General features: G+C 38.9%; 2 protein-coding genes across 4 annotated transcripts; one reads left to right on the forward strand and one right to left on the reverse strand.

The window, feature by feature from the left end:
• Positions 1 to 2,605: 2,605 nt before the first annotated feature.
• LOC137881458 (B-cell receptor-associated protein 29-like) lies at positions 2,606 to 5,872 on the forward strand. Its single transcript, XM_068723412.1, has 8 exons — positions 2,606 to 2,759; positions 3,228 to 3,334; positions 3,591 to 3,691; positions 3,793 to 3,940; positions 4,100 to 4,235; positions 4,498 to 4,594; positions 4,789 to 4,889; positions 5,090 to 5,872. The coding sequence occupies exons 2-8, from the start codon at positions 3,243 to 3,245 to the stop codon at positions 5,123 to 5,125; spliced, it is 711 nt and encodes a 236-aa protein (XP_068579513.1). The 5' UTR covers positions 2,606 to 2,759; positions 3,228 to 3,242; the 3' UTR covers positions 5,126 to 5,872.
• Positions 5,873 to 6,299: 427 nt separating this feature from the next.
• LOC137881155 (solute carrier organic anion transporter family member 1C1-like) lies at positions 6,300 to 18,494 on the reverse strand. Of its 3 annotated transcripts, none has more exons than XM_068722944.1 (15): positions 18,291 to 18,494; positions 15,905 to 16,073; positions 13,172 to 13,313; positions 12,037 to 12,169; positions 11,698 to 11,819; positions 11,179 to 11,325; positions 10,771 to 10,869; positions 10,051 to 10,299; positions 9,464 to 9,628; positions 8,653 to 8,848; positions 8,227 to 8,392; positions 7,826 to 8,010; positions 7,474 to 7,538; positions 7,045 to 7,162; positions 6,300 to 6,682 (listed from the first exon to the last, which is right to left on the reverse strand). In XM_068722944.1, exons 2-15 carry the CDS (start codon positions 15,998 to 16,000, stop codon positions 6,571 to 6,573), a joined length of 1,995 nt encoding a protein of 664 aa, XP_068579045.1. In that variant the 5' UTR covers positions 16,001 to 16,073; positions 18,291 to 18,494; the 3' UTR covers positions 6,300 to 6,570. The 3 variants fall into 3 exon arrangements, with proteins under 3 accessions (XP_068579045.1, XP_068579044.1, XP_068579046.1); XM_068722943.1 differs by having other exon boundaries at positions 6,300 to 6,744; XM_068722945.1 differs by lacking the exons at positions 13,172 to 13,313; positions 15,905 to 16,073; positions 18,291 to 18,494 and having other exon boundaries at positions 6,300 to 6,744; positions 11,698 to 11,754; positions 12,037 to 12,063.
• Between the last annotated feature and the right edge of the window lie 2,735 nt (positions 18,495 to 21,229).

Below are 21,229 nucleotides of genomic sequence, written 5' to 3' on the forward strand. Positions count from 1 at the left end.
TTCACAGCGGAATGTACCACATGCTTTCTGTTTTGTCCAGTGTTTTTAAAGTTCCTGAGTCCAAGGCTATCCTCATGATGCAGCTCCAGAGAAAGCCCAACAGACATCGGTCTGGATCCATCTTCACACACCTGTGGCTGGCTGGTAAATTGGTAAATTCCAGCAGCATGCACTTCTAGACATGCGCCACCAACAGCCAAGGATAAGAATTACAGTACTAGTTTTAGGCTTGCACATGTTCATGTCATTCAACTCTGATGGGGCCTTGTATACTGTATGTGTTGCAGGCAGAAGGGGTCAGTCAAAGAGAAAACCACTAACTCTTTTGAATAGGTCAACTTTTAGTCTAGCCACTTTACCTTGTCCAGTAAGCATTATGTATGTACATTAATAAGGTATACCACCATGTCTGTTGGCGCCCCACTCCAGATGTTTGGAGGCTGGTCCTCACCTTTTGTCTTTCGTCATGTATGTGAATGATGTCCTTGTCTCACTCTCCCTCTCTGTGTGTGGTTTCATTGTCTCGTCTCTCGATGCGAATGTTGTGCTTGTATTTTGTCTCTCTTGCAGTATGTGTATCCTCTTTCCAGGTCTCACTCACAAGTACCAACATGCCAGAAAATCTACAAACATTGCAGGTGCAGAAGCAAAAGCTCTTGGTAAGGTCATGGACTAGATGTCTCAGGACAAGAAAGAAAGAAAGCGCACTTTGAAGGAACTCGTGCGAGTAGTTTGCATGTAAGTGACCAAAACAAGTTATCTTTCTGTCACCTGGGGGTGTTTGCTCATTTGGGCCCCAAAGGAAGTCCACTCTTGGCACCATTAGTGACAAATATGGAGCTTGTGATAGTCCCAACCCATGTAGGCCCAACTCTACAATGTTGACTGAGTTGCTCACAAATGAGGGCAACATGGTGGCTGAGATAGGTCAAAATAGTACCAAATTGCATAAGGTATGGGATGCCATGCTATTATAGTTGCAAAAGAACCTGAGCCTGAAGGCAAAGCTCTCAATTTACAAGTTGATTTATGTTCCAACCTTCAGTCACAAGTTTGTGTAGTGACTGGGATGATAAGATCCAAGGATACAAGCAGCTGAAATGAGAAATTCTTGGCAGCGTAGTGTGCTACTCCTCTGGGACAAGGTGAGGGATTGTGATATACATGAGAAAAGTTGGTCGCCTCTCTGTGGAGGCATTTAGGGCACAAGCAGCACAGTGTAGACCCCATGTTACACACAAAATGCTCAATAGGGCCTATATTTCCTCAGTTGGCAGAATGCCCTTGGTTCACAAATCAGGCAGGAGTTTGTGTATACTTCCCTGCATCAAAAGAAAAGAACAAAACAATATGAAAACAACTGTATAGGTAATATTTAAGAGATAATTTATGATGCCCATATGCATTGTCACATTGACTACTGTACCTGTCAAATGTGTGTAGACAGGCAATAACTAAAATGAATGGAGCTCACAGGTTACAACACTCCAGCGAGCACACTATCACCATAGCCTGACCATCTGCTTATTGCAGGCATTTTGCTGTAATGACTCTTCAGTCTCCTGAGCTGCGACCTCGGAGATGGTGAGGAGAGGAGAGCAATCAAAGCGCATTCAGTTTCTGCTACAGTCATTTGGCCACTCTCAAAAAGCTATCACAGGGTGCAGCTGTAAACATTTTGCTCCTCAGCACTCCTGAGACATGCAGTCAAAGAGGATAGCAGCTATCAGTCTCTTTCACAGAGGAAGCCTGTGTGAATACACTCTGCAAGCTGAATACAGCGGAGAGGGGGAAAACACACAGAACAGTCATTGGAGCTGAATTCTGTGAAAAAAAAACAAAAAAACAAATTTTTGAAAGGGAGAAGACTGTACTGAAGGCTGCACCCCAGAGTTCCCTCAGTCTCTGTTATTGATGTGCAACACCCATGCAATTTATCTGTTTATGTGCAAGATGAGCAAGCCAATAGAGGTTTATGTTCCTTTTCAAAAGGCGCGCAAAGTCACAAAAAGAGCAATCCTTTCAAGTCTTTTTGTAATGAATACGCTTTTGTAATGAGTTTATATCTGCTATTTCAGTGACAACTATTTTTAGTCAGCCGGTGTGTACACAGTGAACCCTTTATCCACACTGTCAGCTGTCTGTATATCTCCTTGACACACAGGGAATATTTGGATTGAATTCACTGCAATAACTGCAAAAAACACAGGACTTGCAGCTTCCAGCCCCTGTGCAAAAGCTATATTATGTCATTGGATAACCATTGCCCTCTTGTGGACATTTATTTGGCTTCTTCTGGGTAGAAAAAGCTCAGTCCGAATAACAGCATAACCAAAGAGATATAGAAAAATGTAAGTGTGCTTGTTTATTTTAGTGGTTCAGTGATAGGTAATGAACACCAAGGCTTAATTATTATTTTAAAAAAGAGACTGAGTGTCCCTCCCTCACATGACTATTTTTGTACCATGACATGAAACATGAGAAGACATCAACAAACACGCTCAGACAAAAGATAAAGTGGAGTAGAAGAAAAAAATCATGTAAGACAAGTCTTGCACTCACTCCTAACTGAAATCAAACCCTTTGGTTAGATTGATCAGTTAAGTTGTGATCTCCAAAGTGGCAGACCAATGATCTCGACAGTGGAGGATTCTTTAGGGGCTGAAGCCCCTTATATGCTCACCAGCAGCTGTTGTAAATGTGTGTGAGCGCATGCGTGTCTGGACTTTCTCATTCTTCTGATCGCACAACTTTGTCTGGTAAGGCAGCAACTCTGTTCATTGCTTGGAATAGATTAACCACCTCCTGCTCTTAAACAGAATAAGCCACTCATACTAATGCTGAGCAGTAAAAATATATTTAGCGGTAAAAGCCTTTAAATAGAAAATGGGCTGTGAATGCCTGCTGCAGATTGCCTGTTTCATGTAGTAGTCTTAAAGAAACATTTGTGTGTGCTCAAAAAGTCACTTTACAATATGAGTAGTATAGTACAATATACTGTATATAGTTTTGTAGGCAAAGAGCACCTTAATATGTATTCTTCCAAAGCCATTTGTTTATGTGGGAATGATTGCTGTTGTAATCTAACATTCGTTGCTACTATCTAATGGAGGAATAGAACGACATGAAAAGATATTATGTTGAAAGATGTTATGCTTTGAAATATGCAATCCAGATATGTAATAAATTGTACACATGGAGCTAATGAAAGCTGTATATCTCCTCAGGACATCACAGTCACAATGACTCTCCAGTGGACTGCTGTGGCTTTCTTCCTTTATGCAGAGATAGCAGTCAACCTAATCTTGTGTATACCCTTCATATCAGCACGGAGGTACTGCAATTTAACTCACAAACCCAAAACACAATCAAAAGTTCATTCAGCAACTCGTCCTCAGCTTCCTGTGCAGAGGCCCATTTTCTGAACCAATAATTTAAAGAAAAAGTCCTATGCAAGAGTCTGATTGTAAATAAGAAAAATGAAAGAGCCACTTCACACAAATCACCAGCAGAGTGCATGTATGTCCTTCCAGGGTAGATCTACTGTGTATTATGTTTCACTCACAATGGCCTTTTTACCTACTTTGTAGATGGTGTTCAGTTTTTAACTGGAGAATATGGAACTGGTTATCTCCATATTGGAACAAATGCTTTTTTACCATGATCATGGTTCTCATTGTTCTCTTCCTCGGTAAGCAACCTGCTATGGCTGACATTGAATAACACTAAGTACACTGACAGCATGTTGTCAGTCCAGTTCATTCATGCGTCTGTCCCCCTGCCCACCCTCAGATGCTCTCCGTGAGGTGCAGAAGTACTCAGGTCCTGACCCAATGCACGATGCCAAGGTGAACCCAAATTTGTACGACAATGTCCACATGAAGCTGTTCAGAGCCCAGAGGAACCTCTACATATCTGGCTTCTCTCTCTTCCTCTGGCTGTTAGTGTTATTTCCTTCCACATTTATTCAGCTTAACAGAATGTGTTTGGGGCCCTCGTCAAAGACAAACATTACCATTCCACACAACTGTCCACTTCACTTTCTGAGGCCCCGTCTACTTTTCTTCCGATTCTCATCTCTTCCTGTCCTCCATCACAGTATCATGCGTCGGATTGTCACCTTGCTAAACCAGGTTGCTGTCACAGGGGAGAACAGTGCTGGTCTTCAGGCACAGATGGACAGTGCTGTCAAAGCAGCCAAGCTGCACCAGGACGACAACTTGATGCTCACAAAAGTAAGAGTTAATCAGAGTCTGACGGCAGAGATAAAACTCTTTTTTACACATGAACTTCCCCAATGTGTAATATCTACTGCAATTCATGTTGTACATTTAGTATAACATTACTTTGCATTTTCAGAATGTTTGTGACTCAACTTTTAAAGTGTGTAGGCATTGTTACATACTGTATTTTCACAGAGAACTGTTTCTGTGATTTGTATTCTATATGTGCTCTGTTGTCTGCTGTTAGTAATTAAGGAGAATATTTTGTGCTCAGGCTCTCCTGGATGAGGAAAAATCCATGTCAGTAAAAAACCAGCAACTGAAGCTGGAAGCTGAGAAGCTGGCAGATCAAGTAAAGGTTGCTCAGGAGGGTGAGTGATCATCACTTCCTTCATACAGATCTGCAGTTAATTATTTTTAAAACAAAGAAATGTTCTTACAATAAAATGTTCATGAAAAGCTATAATTATGAGAAAAAAATATAGACTAACACTAGAAGCTCATTCTAAGGGGCATTGATGATATGAAGAGCAATTGATAGACAAAGTACTGTTTGCGTGTGTAGCTGTCCGCAAGTCTCATGCTGAAGTGGAGGCCATGAGGAGGCAGGCCAAAGGTTTGGCACAAGAGTATGACAGACTATTGACAGAACATCATCAACTCCAGGTATAGTATACACACACACACACGTACACACACACACACACACACACACACACACACACACACACACACGTACACACACATGTACACACACACACAAGTTTGCTTCCAAATACCAAATCACAAGCTACATATTGTACAGTATATTAACCCACCTAATACTGGAGTGTATTTGAGTTTTTAATCTTGTACTTGATCCACAGAATCTCCAGAGTCCTGCAGCCAAAAAAGATCAGTAACCACAGGAACACAGTGACAATTGTTTTCATATTCCTCCTCTTTACATGGATACTTTTTTTCTCATGACACTAAAACTGTATGCCATATGCAGTGGGCCACCAGAGGCAATGGTTTGTAATATATTTTACAAATGTTATGTTCTTTTTAAGTTTAAGCTGAGGCACATTTTTTAATTGGTGAGATTAAACAAACAGTAGACCATGTTATCGGATAAACAGGAGCATGTCAACTTCTCACATGCTGAAAACATCATCTTACTAAAGTCTTTGCCATGAACATCAAATATGTATTTGTTGTTACTCTTCAGTATTAAAAGTGTTCGAATTGATTTCAATTTTGGCTCAGGGGCTCATGCTTATGCTAACTCTTAATAATGATTAATACCTGACATAATCCCAGAAATACATTATGTCATTATGCTGAACTAATTGCAATGTAGAGAGATTGTGCACCAGTTTCCTCAAAGATTTGCAACGAAAGTTGTTTAATTTCTTTCAGTGAGATAAGCACACTTGTCCCTTGACTTGATGTGCTGATTATCAGCGTCTTTGTTTTAACAGATAATAAAGAAATAATGTAAATAATCTGCCTTTTAACCTTACTACGCATCCTGGAATGGTAGATCTACCTTAAAACCTTAATATGCATAATTTGACAAACAATTTAGAGTTGGCCTGGCATTTCCTGCCACTGACATTTGTGACAGTTTGGTTGGTATATGAACATGAGCATGAAAAATAAACATTTAAAACCCCAGATAGTGCTTCTCTCATTGTCATGATGATGTAAAAAATGAAGTCACTGAAAAGGCTGATACCGCCTCAACAGAAACAATGGTTTAATCTAAGTGATGGGATGCTTTTTGTTACGTCTGTACAGGAAGTTTCCCAGTTTGAAAAGGGGAAAGTCTTTTAGCTGCTGCTGTGCTGCTTAAACTTTGATCTGCTTGTTGACCTTATTTGTTCACAGAAGACACTTTGCGTCAGCCAACGTAGTTCTCCTACACGGTTGGCACACAGGGGAAGTTTCAGTTGGTTGCAATCTGCGACGTCAATACTAAATGCCGCCAGATTCTATACACTGCACCTTTAATATATGTTGAATCCAAAAATGTATTTCATCAAATTTATTCATAAAAACAAAGACCAACATAGAAAATACAGCACAATTACATTCTTTTTTTCTACAAAAGTCTTCCAATCATGAAAAACACACATATATACATTCCAGAAATAGTATATTTTGTTTTTAAAATGACTCGTCATCTCCGCAAGTCCTGTTCAAATATATACTCTGAATGCTATTAAAAGTGTCCACAGTTTGTGTTTCTCTATGCATCTGACTGAGATGCTCCATGGAGCGGAGTCAGAAGAGAAGAGCTTGTGCTGAGGCTCACAAGTGAGTCTCTCTGTCAGGATTGCAGTCCAAAGCCAGTATAAACTGCTCACAGTGTATGGAACCCTTCTCTTCTTTCCTTAGTGACTCCAACTCTGTACTCCCATTGGTCAGAGCATTTTTCTCCTCTTTCTTTATATGTCTCTTGAGTAGAGCAAAGCCTGAAATACAGAGAAGGAAGGAGATTGTCCTTAAGCCCAGAGTCAGGCCCAGGTACACTATCCTGCAAAAAAAAAAAAAAAGAGGCTGTACTGTTAAGGGACAAACTGGGAAAGAGTTGAGCTACAAGTGGCAAACTTATGCGTTATACATTTGTACCACTAGTGGTAAGGGTCTAACAATAGCAACATTGTTTCTCTATTTTTAATCCATCTAATCATTTTGTTCATAAGCATTGCAGCCATGCAGGGCAAGTAACTTGGTTATAGATGTTTTGTTATGTTTGAAAGTAAACTTTAGTTGTAGAAGGCATCCTGGTGGATATTACATACAGCATGTCATAACAAATGCCCTATCAAATCACCTGTAAGCTGAGGTGTTATATATTCTGCATGCTCCTCTTCCGCCACACATCTTGATTCCCCATTTGAGGCATGTTGTGTCGATAATGGCTCCAAAGTATATTGGGGCAGGTATTCCAGCTGTTCAAAATTCAAAATAACTTGTTACTTCAAACAAAGAGCACTTTAAGGGTTGCTTCAAAGGTGAGATATCAATCATTTGGAACTTTGATAAAATGACAAAAAATAATTATGTTATTGTAAAGCTTATAGTGATGCTTTTTTAAAAGAAAATAAGTTTCAAAATACTTGGTGATAAAAATGGTTCACATAGGATCCTGATATTTTTTAGAAATAATTAAAGGTGGTGAGTAATAATTTCCACACACACACACACACACACACACACACACACACACACACACACACACACACACACACACGGTTCTCACCGAGGGTGCGAGTGGCCAACGTGTAGATTCCAAGAGCAAGAGATTTTAGCTCAGGCTTAATGCACCTATAGAGACAAGACTGAGGGGTTTAAGGAGACTCAACCTAAACCTTAGACTAAACCTTGCAACACTTAGAGAAAAACAATGATTTACACTTGAAAGCACAAAAGTAAAAATATTACTTTAATGCAAACTTCTGGAAATATCTCCACTGATGATAATAAATGATAAAAATGTTCTGGTACGGCAGGAAGTGTCATCTTTTCAAGAATGCCAACATGATGTATTGCTCCAACAACAGGCTGCATGTGTAATGAGTCTAGTGACTCCACAAGGGGGGTTGTCGACGGACCTGACAAGCAGCATGAAGCCGGGTGTTCCCCCAAGAGAGATGATGAAGGAGCTGAGCACAGACAGAGCCAGGAAGTAAGGAAAGATTTTGTCACAGCTGTCTCTGCGTGGACACTGGCCCAGAGTGGCCGTTGAGTTGCCTTGTTGGGTGTCAGCCAGCAATACACAACTACAATTGTCAAACACCTAACAAAGAAGAATGATAGATGAGCTGCAGCAAGGTAGGAAACACTTCTTGTCTTGAGGGGAAATAGTCACGCCAATACAACTGAAATATCATGTGCTACTCTGTTGGCATCCGTAGGCATGATAGGAAAGAATCACAGCAATTAAGCCGAAATATTAAGCTGCATTAAACTGAGAAATATGGATGTGGCATGTAGTCAGTGGTGGGTGTCTGACCGTATTTCTGCCGGCCCCAGTGGAGGAGGTGCATCCAGCCAAGCAGGGGGACATGTAGGTGATCCCGTTCTCTCCACACACCGGATCCCACTCCCTTCTTGAGCACAAGCAACCCGAGTTACAGTCAGAGGAGAGAGACTGTTCTTGATAAGACAAGCCTTCCACTCTGTGTATGACAACATGAAGAATATGCATATATTATTGACAGCTCTCATAAAAAATGTATCAAATATGGAAGCCACAACCACAGTAATGTGCATGGAATATGAAAATAGAGACACAGAAAGTGTCTCAGCTGTACTGATTTATTGTTGAATTTCCCTAAATCCAAAGCTAGCTCCTTCTTTTGTTACCTTTTATTTATTTTTTAACCTTTGTTTACCTTACACTACACATATGAGGGAAATGCATTGAGACATCACATACCCGGTATATGACACTGTGATACCGGCCACCTTGGAGTTCTCGCAGCCCATGACTAAGAAAATGAGCGACAGGAAGTAGCCCAGCAACGAGGTCCCAAAGGTAAATTTAGCTGCTCCCATGATACCCAGCTTGTACTTCTTCATGATAACCCCTCCAGAGAACATACCAAGGGCCACAGCCGGGATGTTGATCATGCCTTGCCAAGACGGAGAATATAAACAGATTTGTCAAGAAACAACAGGAATAAGCAACATCAGGCATCAACATCGCTCCCAAAAGGGATCAAAGAAAGAGCACTCATTCATATGAAAGTAATCTCATTCATATTTCATGTAAAGTGTACTGCAGTCATGTTGTAAAACAGGAAAATGACTTTTGTTGGTAGAGAGGATAGAAATGCATTTCTCTTCATGCAACACCCTCCTCACTCATTCTGTTACGTGGAGGAAAATGCTGTTATTACATCATCTCCAAATCCATAACATTGACCTTATAACTGGTCTCATTAATCTGTGTGATTTAAAAAAAACAAAAAAAAACTGTCCAATGATTTCAGTAAACCTGACGAAGCTGCAGCGTTTCCTTAAGAGGGATGTGGGAGTTGGAGCATAAAATATTCATCAAAAGCTGGCTCATGAAACTCTTATGATGACCATGTAGCTCACATCACTTTGCATCCTTTAATACTTTTCTTTCCATGAAGCAACACAGGCTTTGGACAAGCATGTAAATCATCTACAAGGATAAAATGACCCAACAAAAGTCATTCAAACAAGGTAAACACTATGAATTATCAAAACACTCTACTCACCCATGAGAAAATTGGCTTTTGATGCTGACTGGCCATAGTGTTGCTCGATGTATTTTGGTTTGTAGGTGACCATCCCGATGAGAGAGTTGAACTGAATGATGGTCACGCATAAAAAAGTGATGTACACAGGATTTCCAAGGAGACTCTTCAATGTGGGCACAAATTCTGTGTGGGAAGTTTATGAAAACCACTTAAAATGCAGGCTTTTCCTCTTCAAACACGTGAGAATTTGTTTTATGTTTTTCTTAATTCACAGATTACTGCCTTTATAACAAGCATGTGGTCTTCAAAATTACACCTTCAAACATGCTTAAAATGACGAAACCTTATTAGTCTGAGGACAATTTGTTCTGAACACAATTTAAATTCATGAGAAGAAATACATTTCTTTAAAAAGTTGGGTTGTGGTAGAAATGTAAGAATACTGTGGGTTAATAAAGGAAATAAAGAAAGTAGTTGCAAAAGATAGCAGTAAAAGGGAAAGTTTTAACATCACTAAAGATTCCCTGGACTGCATTCAGATTACGATGCCATTACTTAACCTTCAAATCTTCCAACATTACAACTTGCTGTGACTATAATCATACCTTTGGCCATCTGATGTAAGTTAGCCGGCTCCTCAGGTCTGAACTTGTGCTCCATGGTTGGGGAATCTTTGATAAACCTGGTTTGCTCTGGAGTGCAGCTGGTATCGTGTTTATCCACAGGCATGGGCAGTGATTTAGGCAGGAACCAGAAAGGAACGGCAGACATGAGGGTGATGGTACCAGCGATCAGGTAGCCCAGCCACCATGCCCCCACCCAGCGGGCATCACCAGGGGTGATGGTCACCGTCTCTGGAACGAGAAAAGAACCATGTCAGGACAGGATGCAGATTAATTTTGTTTAATTTGCTTACCATTTACTATAATTACGTTACCAAAAAATGTAATTGTTTTTAGTTATATTTTTTTTACTGCAAGGCAAGGTGAATTATACAGAGTCCGTTTCAACACGCTTCATATACGCTATGCATTTTAGACTGCGGTAGACATTCAAATTGGTTCAGAACCAAAGAGACGTCTCCTGACTTGTTTTTTATTTACAAAAGCGTAAAAGTGTTTCCCAGTCAGATTACACTGTATCACAGGATTTACACTGCCATAATTCATTTCCTCATGCCAGGTGTATTGTGTCTTACACAGCTTTAACACCGTTGTGTACAACAGCCAATTTCTAAATCCAACTCTCCACGGAGGAGTGTGAGTGCATTTCTGCAGTGTGAACAAATTATTAACAACTTATCAGTGAGATGACAGCTTACTCACCCATGTCCACATAACCAATGTCAACGTAGATCTTAGCACACAGCGATCCCAGCAGGTACCCAAAGACAGGACCGATGATTGATATAGTTTGGACACATCCTAGAATATCCAACAAAGACGTGTATTTTCATTTAGCCGCATTCAACACCTCCTAGCATACAAACAAAACATTAAATGTTTGGACTCAATTCAGCAATTTTTTGATTTTTAAGATTTATTTTTATTTGGTATTTTATGCCTACCAATACATACAAAAAAATCGTAATTCTTTCTTAGTTACTTTAATATAAAACCATTTTATTCAATTATACAAATTCAAAGAAAATCCATTCCTGAATGAATTACATATTGATTATGTAGTAATCTTGGTACGGTGCAACGCTATAGCCAGTGAGTAAAACGCATTACCAATATAGAGGGCAGCATTCTCTGACTGTGCGTAGTCATCAATATAGGAGATGCCTAAAGGCTGTACTGGAGTCTCTCCAATCCCACGCAGGACATTTCCCAGAAAAACATAGACCCACATTGAAACACTGGATTCTCGCTCACAGCCTACAGTTCAAAATGAAATAGGGAAAATGAGAATTTAAAATTCAAACCTTCAAAAAAGTACAAAATATGAATAATAAATAAAATGAACTTAATGCATGCTTTGACTATCTTTGTATATTTAATATTACTACATTCTTGTTATTCTTATTAACCATGATAAGAAAACTGGTTTTGGTCTAACATCACACCGAGACAACTCCAGCAATGTCAAAGTAGAATAGTTTACGGTGGTTGTCTAAATCTTGTCTTGGGATCTGTCTGGCATTGTATTGGAAACAATACACAAATAGTATTGGTAATTTGGCAAATTGTGAATAAAGAAATAAGCAATGTGTGTGTTTTTTTGACCAAGCACACTAATCCCACTCTTACCTCTAGAGGGCAGTACAGCAGGTCTGTCACCTGCCCTGGTGGACTCAGGTGAGCTTGCTGGACATGGAGAGAGGTTATTGGTTGAATTCACAGACCATCTAACTGATGTTTCGATCTTATAGCTGCGTACAAAATACCAATTTGACTGTTAAACAAGGGAAGGGAGAAAGCATCCGGTATCGTTAGATACTCACAACATAAAGCACAAATACATATATCATTTTCAAAGTGCAAGGAATACTGTCAATACATTGTGTTTACGATGCTTGAAGACAAAAATCATCATGAACAGAGTTTGTCAGCTGCAGTGATTGCATTCAGACATGACACTTTGCCTACCGGTCGATGATGAAATGAGGCATGGCGATCAAGAAGGTCCCAAAAGACATCAAGATACATCCAATTGCGATGATCTTAGGTCGGTGGAGTTTGGCACCAAAATAGCTCACAAAGGCAATGACCAACAAATTCCCTGCAAGGTTGAGATGATCAGAAAATCAATAAAATACGAGACCTACCGCTGAGAGAATTGTAATTAGTGTAGTATTCTTCAAAGGCTGTATTCCATACAGATTGTATATATATGAGAAAAGGTCTGCGATATACAAAGTATCTAAAAACATCTAACTCATTTTAAAAAAAATAAAAAATCTGAATCGATCCTCGTCAATCCTATGGTACATTATAGACCCTGATCCATCTTTGATATGGAGAAACACCATGGAGGAATACATCTGTGAGGTGTACAGTAGGTTACTGTCTTGTTTTGATTACGCTGACAGCTGTAAGATCGCTACCCTCAAGACATATAAATACAGAGGAAAGGTCTTTATATTCAGACAACCATACCACAAACACACTTGCTTGAACTGAGGATATAATAGCAGACAGTCTGCAGCTTATAATAATATAATATAATTTATAGTAACAACAGCCATTCAAGAGGTCTGTGTAGATTTTGATCAAAGTCAGTGTGAAAATTAAGATTTGTCTGAGGCATACACAGACATTTTGTCCGTAGTCTGTTGTGCAACTACTAAAACCATCACAAAATCCCTCTATTCAAAGCCTACATGCTGCGCTCTTCAAAAGCATTATTCACTCATTAGGAGGATTAGGTATGTGACCACTGTGACTGTTCAAAGCTCAAAGGGGATGCATATATGTTATGGTTTCAAGCTTGCTGGCATGCTGGGGACATATTCTTGTCTTACAGTAGCTTCCAGATAGATAGATAGATCAATAGATAGAAAAATGTACTCAATGAATCCCAAATTGGGAAATTATATATACATATACATATCAACTAGAGAGATATACATCTATCGAATAAACAACATGAAGAATATACCAAACTATATATATAACTATATAAACAAAGGATAACAAACTATAAACATTAGACATAAAGGATCTAAATGCATCAAAATGTATCTCAATCGAAAAGCTTTAGCCAGCTAACAGAGAGACTCACCTATTTCAAAGCTCCCATCTATGATGCCGATCAGATAAGTGGGGATGTCGAATCGCCTTTCTAGTTGTGTAATTGTGCTCTTCATATAGCTGCCAGATAAAGCCTTGGCAAAGTAGGCAAAGGACAGGGCTGCAAGGAACATCTAGAGAGATACAGAAAGAGAAGACGTTGTGTCAAACTATGTGGTCTGCACTTTTCCTCTACATTTTAATTTCAAAAGAACAAATCAACCTGTATTATTATTATTTTTATATTTAGTTCAGGCAGTTCAAACACTGTAGTTCAAACACCCAGAGCCTGGAAAGAAAAAATAATATTGGGATTTTGTGACAAAAAAAATATATAACTTTTAAGCAGTAGCTTGTGGCTTTGAGCATGTTTTTCTCCGAGTGAGTGAATGTGTATGTTTGTACTGTATGATGTGAATTTGCAAGGCAGATACACATTTGTAAAAGGAAAAGCTGGCTATTAGAGCTTTGGCCAGAGAGTGTATGAAGCTAAGCCACCTGTGGACACTGACAGTCAGTAACAAAGAGAGGATTAGAGAAGCCAAACCCACTGGGATGCAGACTCATCCACTGCACTATGAGCTGAGACCAACTGACATGCAGCATAATTGGAAACAGGTGAGAGGTAACCATAGCCTGCACTCTTGGGGATGAAAATAGCTTGGAAGAGAAGCACATGCAAAAAAAACCCTCTTTTTTTTCAGTCAAATGAATTTATTCCATTGCTATTTAACAAACAACTATGACTTCACAAACCACTGGCTCTGACAATAATGGTGTTATAATTAATAACCTACTTTAAAGATACATACCAACATGTGAGTGAGTGAGGGACTCTATAATCAGCTGCAGTAAGAGACACACAGGTTTGGTGCCATTCAAATAACACTGAAAACAGATGTTATATTTTCAGGTCATGACTCCAAGTGTAAGCATAAATTAATTAGCAGATGGTGAAGAATTAAGCATGCCACATACCACATGCAATATTGGCTAAGTAGATGCTAAACAACATGAGTAAGGACCTTCAGCCAGGCTTAATAGTATGTTAAGAGTGGCTCAAAAACCAGCATGCTTATGGAAACCTCAGTGACCTGAAATCTGTCAGCATCGCTTCTGTACAGCGGACGGCAATGCACTCAAACTTCATCATGTGAACTGTAACCCCATTTGTCTTTGGCCCAAAGCTCGTCCAAACACAATCCAGCTCAGCAAGAATCTAAAATACATGAAGTGTGGAATGGCATTTCCTCAGCATCCATTCAACACTTCTTGTTTAAAGATTATGTAAATGACAAGGTATCAGTGTTGCTATGGCTACCACCTGGGTGGTCCGCAGCTGATTAATAAACTCTCAATGCAGTGGCTGGCTTTGCTATAATGTCAAGTGCATAATCACCGTTCATGCCACAGAATATAAGTGGTCATAATGCTTGTGCAGGAAGTCTGAGGAATGGTAGGTCTCATATGACTGCATTATAGAAACTTTACACCACCATCATGATGTCTGCATTTTCTTCAGACGTCATAATTTAAATGAAATGAAAAGATACATTTGCAGAATGCAATTCAACCCTAATGTGGGCTCAACCAACGTTCAAAGTACTGCTGTGAATAGTAGCAACACGTGTGTGCTACAAAGAGACAAAAACACTTGCTCTAGAATGCATGTTGTAGTCAAAGCACCTCACTTAGAGGTTCATTGTAAGATTACACGGAGGGAGAACACACACATGGATAAAAAGGCATGTTTCTTGTAGTTGCCCTGGTATTTCACTAAGCAGCTTTTTAATTTTTCTCCAATGTGCTTCCTAATCCAATAAAGACGTCCAATCTGACCTCTTTTACTTAAGCACAAACTTTGTCTATGGAATTTCTCAGAGCAACTTAATACCCAGTCCAAAGGTTAGAGAGAGCTGCTGCACTCAACACCTTGCATAGTCATCAACTAAGCCTCCCAGAAACACGAAGCACGCTCAACTCAAACTCTCAGTAGGTGTTCAAACACTCATTGATTTGCATCAACACACACACAATCAAGCAGCTAGAAATCCATGAAAAAAACCCAAACATTTTAAACTTTAAAACACTTGCTTGAAAAAATCCCGCTGTAGCAGAAATGGCAACATAGCTTTTAGATATTCACTGGAGGGTACATTCATCAACATGTGCACTCTGTGCTGCTCACATACAGTACATGTGATCCCAGTAATTGGAGAGATATTTTTGTGCCCCCCTTGAGGCCAATCAAATGACAGACATGTGGTCCTTCTGCCATTTCAGGCTGAAATACTTAATATGATACATGTTGTTATGAATGTTCTCTGATATATAACACTGAACCCATTTGCCTGAGTAACTGTACTGTAGTACTTTTTCCCTCTCTGGATCAAAAAAAAACAAAACACATTCTACAAAATATGAAATATGAATTGTGAAAATACTGTAAAGGTATTTTGCAGTACATTTTTCTGTATTATTGGAGGTTTGTATTGTCTTTACACAAAACATGAAAACAAAGGAGCTTTAGAACACATGTGTCATCACACCACTAGGAAAGCCATTTACAATATGCCACAGTTTTGACTAAATGTACCAGTACACAACAAACCTTAATTCACGACGTGCATTTAGTGAAGATTTTGTTATGAATTCAGGAACTGTAACAAATGAGATACAGTTTGGCAAAGGGTCAAACCAAGGGTTTGTCAGGGGAGTACAGTACCTTCAGATTGGGATGGCAGGAGTTCTTCCCTGCAGAGGAGGTAGGGTTGTTGTTTAGAGTCCAGCTGCCTGTAGATGTGTCGTCCATTTTCTTCATGGCTGCTTCCTTCTGTACTTTGCCTGAGCTGTGGTTTCTCTCTAGATGATTGACTGTGTCTTCTCACTCACAACTGTTGGAAGGAATTTAGATTAAGAAATCTGTCACGCCCATTTTGCTCAACAGCAATTATAGTACTTGTTTAGAACAGCACTATTATTCACAGAGATCATAAGTTATATGTATTTGGGATAGCATTTTCCTTGGACTAAAATAAGGTGAAACTAGAATTTGCGCATTGCGGTTGTATTGTCATGATTCAGTTTACATCCATGTCTGTCCAAAATGTCATCACTTCATCGTTTTATCCAAATTGACATTTGTGTGAGAATGTCATAATTATCATCTTAATTCTTGAGTTATGGCCAAACACATTGACCTTTGACTGCCAAATTCTAATCAGCTCATCATTGAGTCCAGGTTACCATTTTTCCCAAATCTGAAGACATTCCCTCCAGACTTTCCTGAATTATTGGGTTCATGAGAATGGACCAGACAGACCCAAAAACATAATGCCTCCGGCCATGGTTGTCACCAGCTTGGAGACATACAAACATTAAGCAAGTTCCACATGGTGATATTTAAAGTATAAATCGTAAATACAAATTGTAACCACTTGTTATAGAGAGCAAAGTAGGAATGCAATGAGATAACTGATATTTGCATTAAGTTTGTTTAGTCTGCTTGTGAATGAGGACATGATGAGAGAGAGATAGAGGAATACAGAGTCAGAGAAAGTAGAGCAGTTGTAACACTGTTTAAAAGCCAGAATGTTTATTCAGTGACAAGAAAACTCCCTATGGACTCCTCCTCCATACACCAAAGCACAGCATAGCTTTGAACTCTGCAATAAAGAAATGTAGCTGTAGATGATGACATAAAGGCATTCATGCTCATCTAATAGGCATTCAGCAGAACTGCATATACACCAGACCGTAAACAATTATGACCTGCAGCCCACATGTGGAGATTCTGGGTCAAGTATTTCAAACACAACAGTCAACATATTTCAGTTTGTTATGAAGCTTGTATCTGACTGAGCCGTTTGCTCCAAGAGAGAGTGTTAATGACCCACAATCACAAATAAACTGCCTTCTCTCCAGGGCCACTATGGGATTGAGAAAATATTACCTATTCAAGTCCACACAGGAGGGATATTTGTGTCAATACAAATCCCACTCTTATAATCCTGGTGTTCAAGCTGAATAAAATGTGCACCTTTAACACCAAATATTAGAAATGTGTTTTTGGTAAACTGATCTAAGTGTCCTTTATGTCTATACCCTAATTATAATTGTTAGAGTGATTTTTGCCCTTTAAAAGGTAGTGACTTCCTAATCAAGATTCTTGACAGTAGGGTAATCCATAAATGTGTGGCCGCTGTTGAGAATCAGCTGCATGAAAGCAAATCAACATCTTTTAGGGGGACAAACTCTTTGAAAGCGAGTGATAAAGACACTCTGATGTTTAATACACCAAGAAACAGGGTGTAAACTTGTGCTGGGTTCAAAGATAATCACATAATCTCTTTTGAATTATGGGCAATGGTAATACCACATGCACTCAGGTTAATTGCCAATGCATATTGAGTAATGTGATAAGCATCAATGTACATCTGTGCACTGCTGGTTAAGTGTTTGTTGATGCAGAGTTGATGCTTCGCTAGCCAGGATTCCATCCAAATAAATATTATATAGCCTATAGCCTATAATATTATATAGCCTATAGCCTTTTTAATATATTTAATATAAAAAAACTAAGCTAAACTAAACTAAAAATCTATATGTATCTATATATATATATATATATATATATATATATATATATATATATATATATATATATATATATATAGATATATAGGGATTAAAAGCAATAAACATAAACATAAAGTTATATGATATGGTTTACCGCCATGTTTCGTCTCTTCAGTGACGTTTATGTCACATGCTTCGTATAGGCTGCGTCATGATTAATTCCCTATTTTCGTTGCACTTTTTTTGCATTTTTCTTCTGTCGATACGACACCATTTCAACATCAGCCAAGCGTAAAAAGTTTTCTGCAAAGTTTTTAGTCTTTTTTTCACAAATGTTGACGTTATCATGCTCAAATTTAAAATGTGCACATAAAAACAGGTGGACGAAAACGCACCGAAACTGGGGTAGTTTCGGTCGATCACCTGCCTTTACAAGTCATCTCAAATCACATCGCTGCATCTTGAAAATAAACTGTCAAGAAAACATAATGCGGATGATTTTTTTCTGTGACAGAGGAAACCATGCTACTTACCCAACTCGAAGCTTCAACCTGCTCCCTCAAAGACGTCGCTAACTTCTTATTCTAAAATACAAATTGAGGCAGAAGGATCCTGTTGTTTCGAAAGGCTTCACCGACAGTGATCCTCTTCTAATAAAGTCACCTACTCACTCTGCAGCCGACACGCTCCTCGGCGGCGGAGACGACTGCGTTTCACCGGAGGCGACAGGGTGTGAACAGAGCGCACCGTGTTCACAAGGAAGCACACGTGATGTGCTGAAAAGAGCTGCGAAAACTAATGTCCAGACATAAGCCAGACTTAAGCTTTAAGCGGTGAAGTGTCAATGCAAACATCTGCAATGTGTCGGTATACCCTCAACACAAAGCCATGATTCAAGTTCCCGTATTAAATAACGAATCTATTAGCCCTGCAGCATGCTGTGGCATTCATTTACTAGAGGGACTGTATCATTTAGCTCAGTTAAACTGATAAGCGTATTTAGCCAAACTGTCTTCCATCATGAACCATCAGCAAATCAATTATCCTCAACAATCCAGATACTGTAATAATGTTGCAGATTTTCATCATTGCAACATTTCTTGCTAATCCATGGCTTTATAGAGAAAATATGTACGATAGTCAATGGCAAGAGACTATTATTTTATTGATCCCATTTGAATTGTGGCATGATTTACACATATGATGTTTGCCAATTTAAAAGATTAATGAACTAAGTATAATGCACTTAGGAGAAATTTGCCCTTTCTGTCAGAAATCGTCTTAGGTTAAGGCAACAAACCTACTGGGTTAGGTTTCGGAATAGATCATGTTTTGGGTTAAAATAAACTCTACTTTGTTGACTTACAAAATTATCTTTTAAATTGAGAAACATATGTGTAATTCATGGTGCAATTCAAACATCTTAAAAAATATATTGTTCTCTCGCAGTTGATTACCGTACCTAATTTTTCCAAAACATGGTCCCATGGTGGTCAATAGTAAGGACTTGGCCTTTCTATAAACCTGTGTTCAAATATAGTGAGTGCCGTGCTCTATCGCTATCTAATTTAACAAGTCATAAAACTTTGTGGAAAGCCGTGAAATTTGAAATGTGTTAAGTTTGACTGAACAAATATCATCTAACTGCAGTAAGCTTCAATAAAATGAGTCATGAAGGCTCACAAACCCTTACGGTTCAATCCAATTTCAAAATGGAGTCAAGTTCTTTGCATGAATTGGATTGTTGTTGGTTTCAACTTTTTCTCAATTCATCCCAGAGACAATTTTCACGAAAGAAAGTCAGATGAAATACGTTTTTAAAGGCCTTCAAAACCAAGTGGGTGCCAATGCATCTTTAATGCTTCATAGATAGACATAGATAAGGTCTTAATATTCCTCTGTTGAGCCTACTGACACAGCAGCTGGTCAGACCTCATTTTCCAAGTTTCTCTGTTGCCATGAGTACAGCAGACCGCTTGTTATGAATGATACCGCTCTCTATACAGGTAAACATAACCTACTGTTTTAACCACCTAATTAGATGCTAAATTGGCTGTTACCTTAGTAAGAGTGAATTATTATGTTGTTATAGGACTGGGCAATGTCAACTACAATCTTCAAACACTGCACATGTAATTTAGACTGGAATAGCAGCAGCCATATATTCTGATACATTTTCCAGAAAATCAATTGAGAACCTTTTCAAGGAAAAAATCAGCAGACAGGAATGTTTGTTTTTGGCAAATCCAGAAAATAAAATGCTTAACAAATCAAGGTACTACATTCTAAATCCAATATTTACACAAAGCAGTATTGATTTCTGATCTTCAGCATTGCCCATAGTGAGATTACACAGTGTGTACAGCTGAAGGTGCATTCAATAAACATGATAAAGACCATCAGCAGGAAGAGAACATGCACACTCTCCAGTTCAAAAACACAATCTGTTATGGAACTTTAGCATCTGTGAAGTAACGACATTAGATTGTTTTATTGCATTATTTAGAAAATCTGGTCATGGATGTCTTCAAAGTGAAGATCCTCAAAGAGAGGAGATAGCTGCACTATTAATTAATAAGTTATATAAAACTATTTATTACTGTTTGATGTCTTCAGTAGGGTTTTATCAATTCCACCTACTATTGTGAATTTTAGCAAGTTTTGAACTCAAAAATATATCTGATAAATACAGAAAAAAATGATGTCATCATCTGGACAGGCAGTTCAACAATTCATATATTATTATTATTATTATTATTATTATTATTATTCATGTTTATGTATAATATATGAGTCTATAATCCTTACCTTTTTTTTTCAATGGTCTTTCCACATCTTTGTCTCTCTGTCACTTCCTGTCTTGGAGGTCGTCACCACTGCCATATGCAACAACATGCTGTCAACATACAAGGATGTGTGTGTCCTTGGTTAAGCTTCACTATAAAGAGGGAATAATACACACAACTGTTTAGGCAATTTATCTTAAGTAAAATCTTCATCTTCTATTCATTGCCTCCACTTTAAAAGAGCATAATACAAGATTGGGAATATTTCAATTGCCTCTCAACGGCTCTGAACATGGCGACGTCTGAGCCGGCAGCTCGTGGCTGACAGTGCAAAACTAATGCAAAAGTACTGACAGAGCGAACAATGTTTACCTTAGTGGGAACCAGAAGGAGGATGCTATACTTCCCACGGAAGTATAGCATCCTCCTCTCTCCCTGTACTCTCCCTGTTAGATGGGACAGCATTATCAGCCGTAACCTCCATATGAGAGCAGTACAGAGTGGCGGCCATGAGCTAACCATTGGGGCACGCTCACATGCACTAACATGCACTAAACGCATGTGCCACTGGCAGGGCTCTGTCAGCAAAGCAAGGAGAAGCTTGGGAAACAACACACATGCAGAGGGAGAGCGACTTATGCTCAGGTAGACTTTTCGCCACTATATCTTTACATAGATAATAGTTG

Source organism: Cebidichthys violaceus, unplaced genomic scaffold, assembly GCF_023349555.1.
Source record: "Cebidichthys violaceus isolate CVI_PGR_0920_01 unplaced genomic scaffold, fCebVio1.0.p SCAF_3, whole genome shotgun sequence".
Taxonomy (NCBI): Eukaryota; Metazoa; Chordata; class Actinopteri; order Perciformes; family Stichaeidae; genus Cebidichthys; species Cebidichthys violaceus.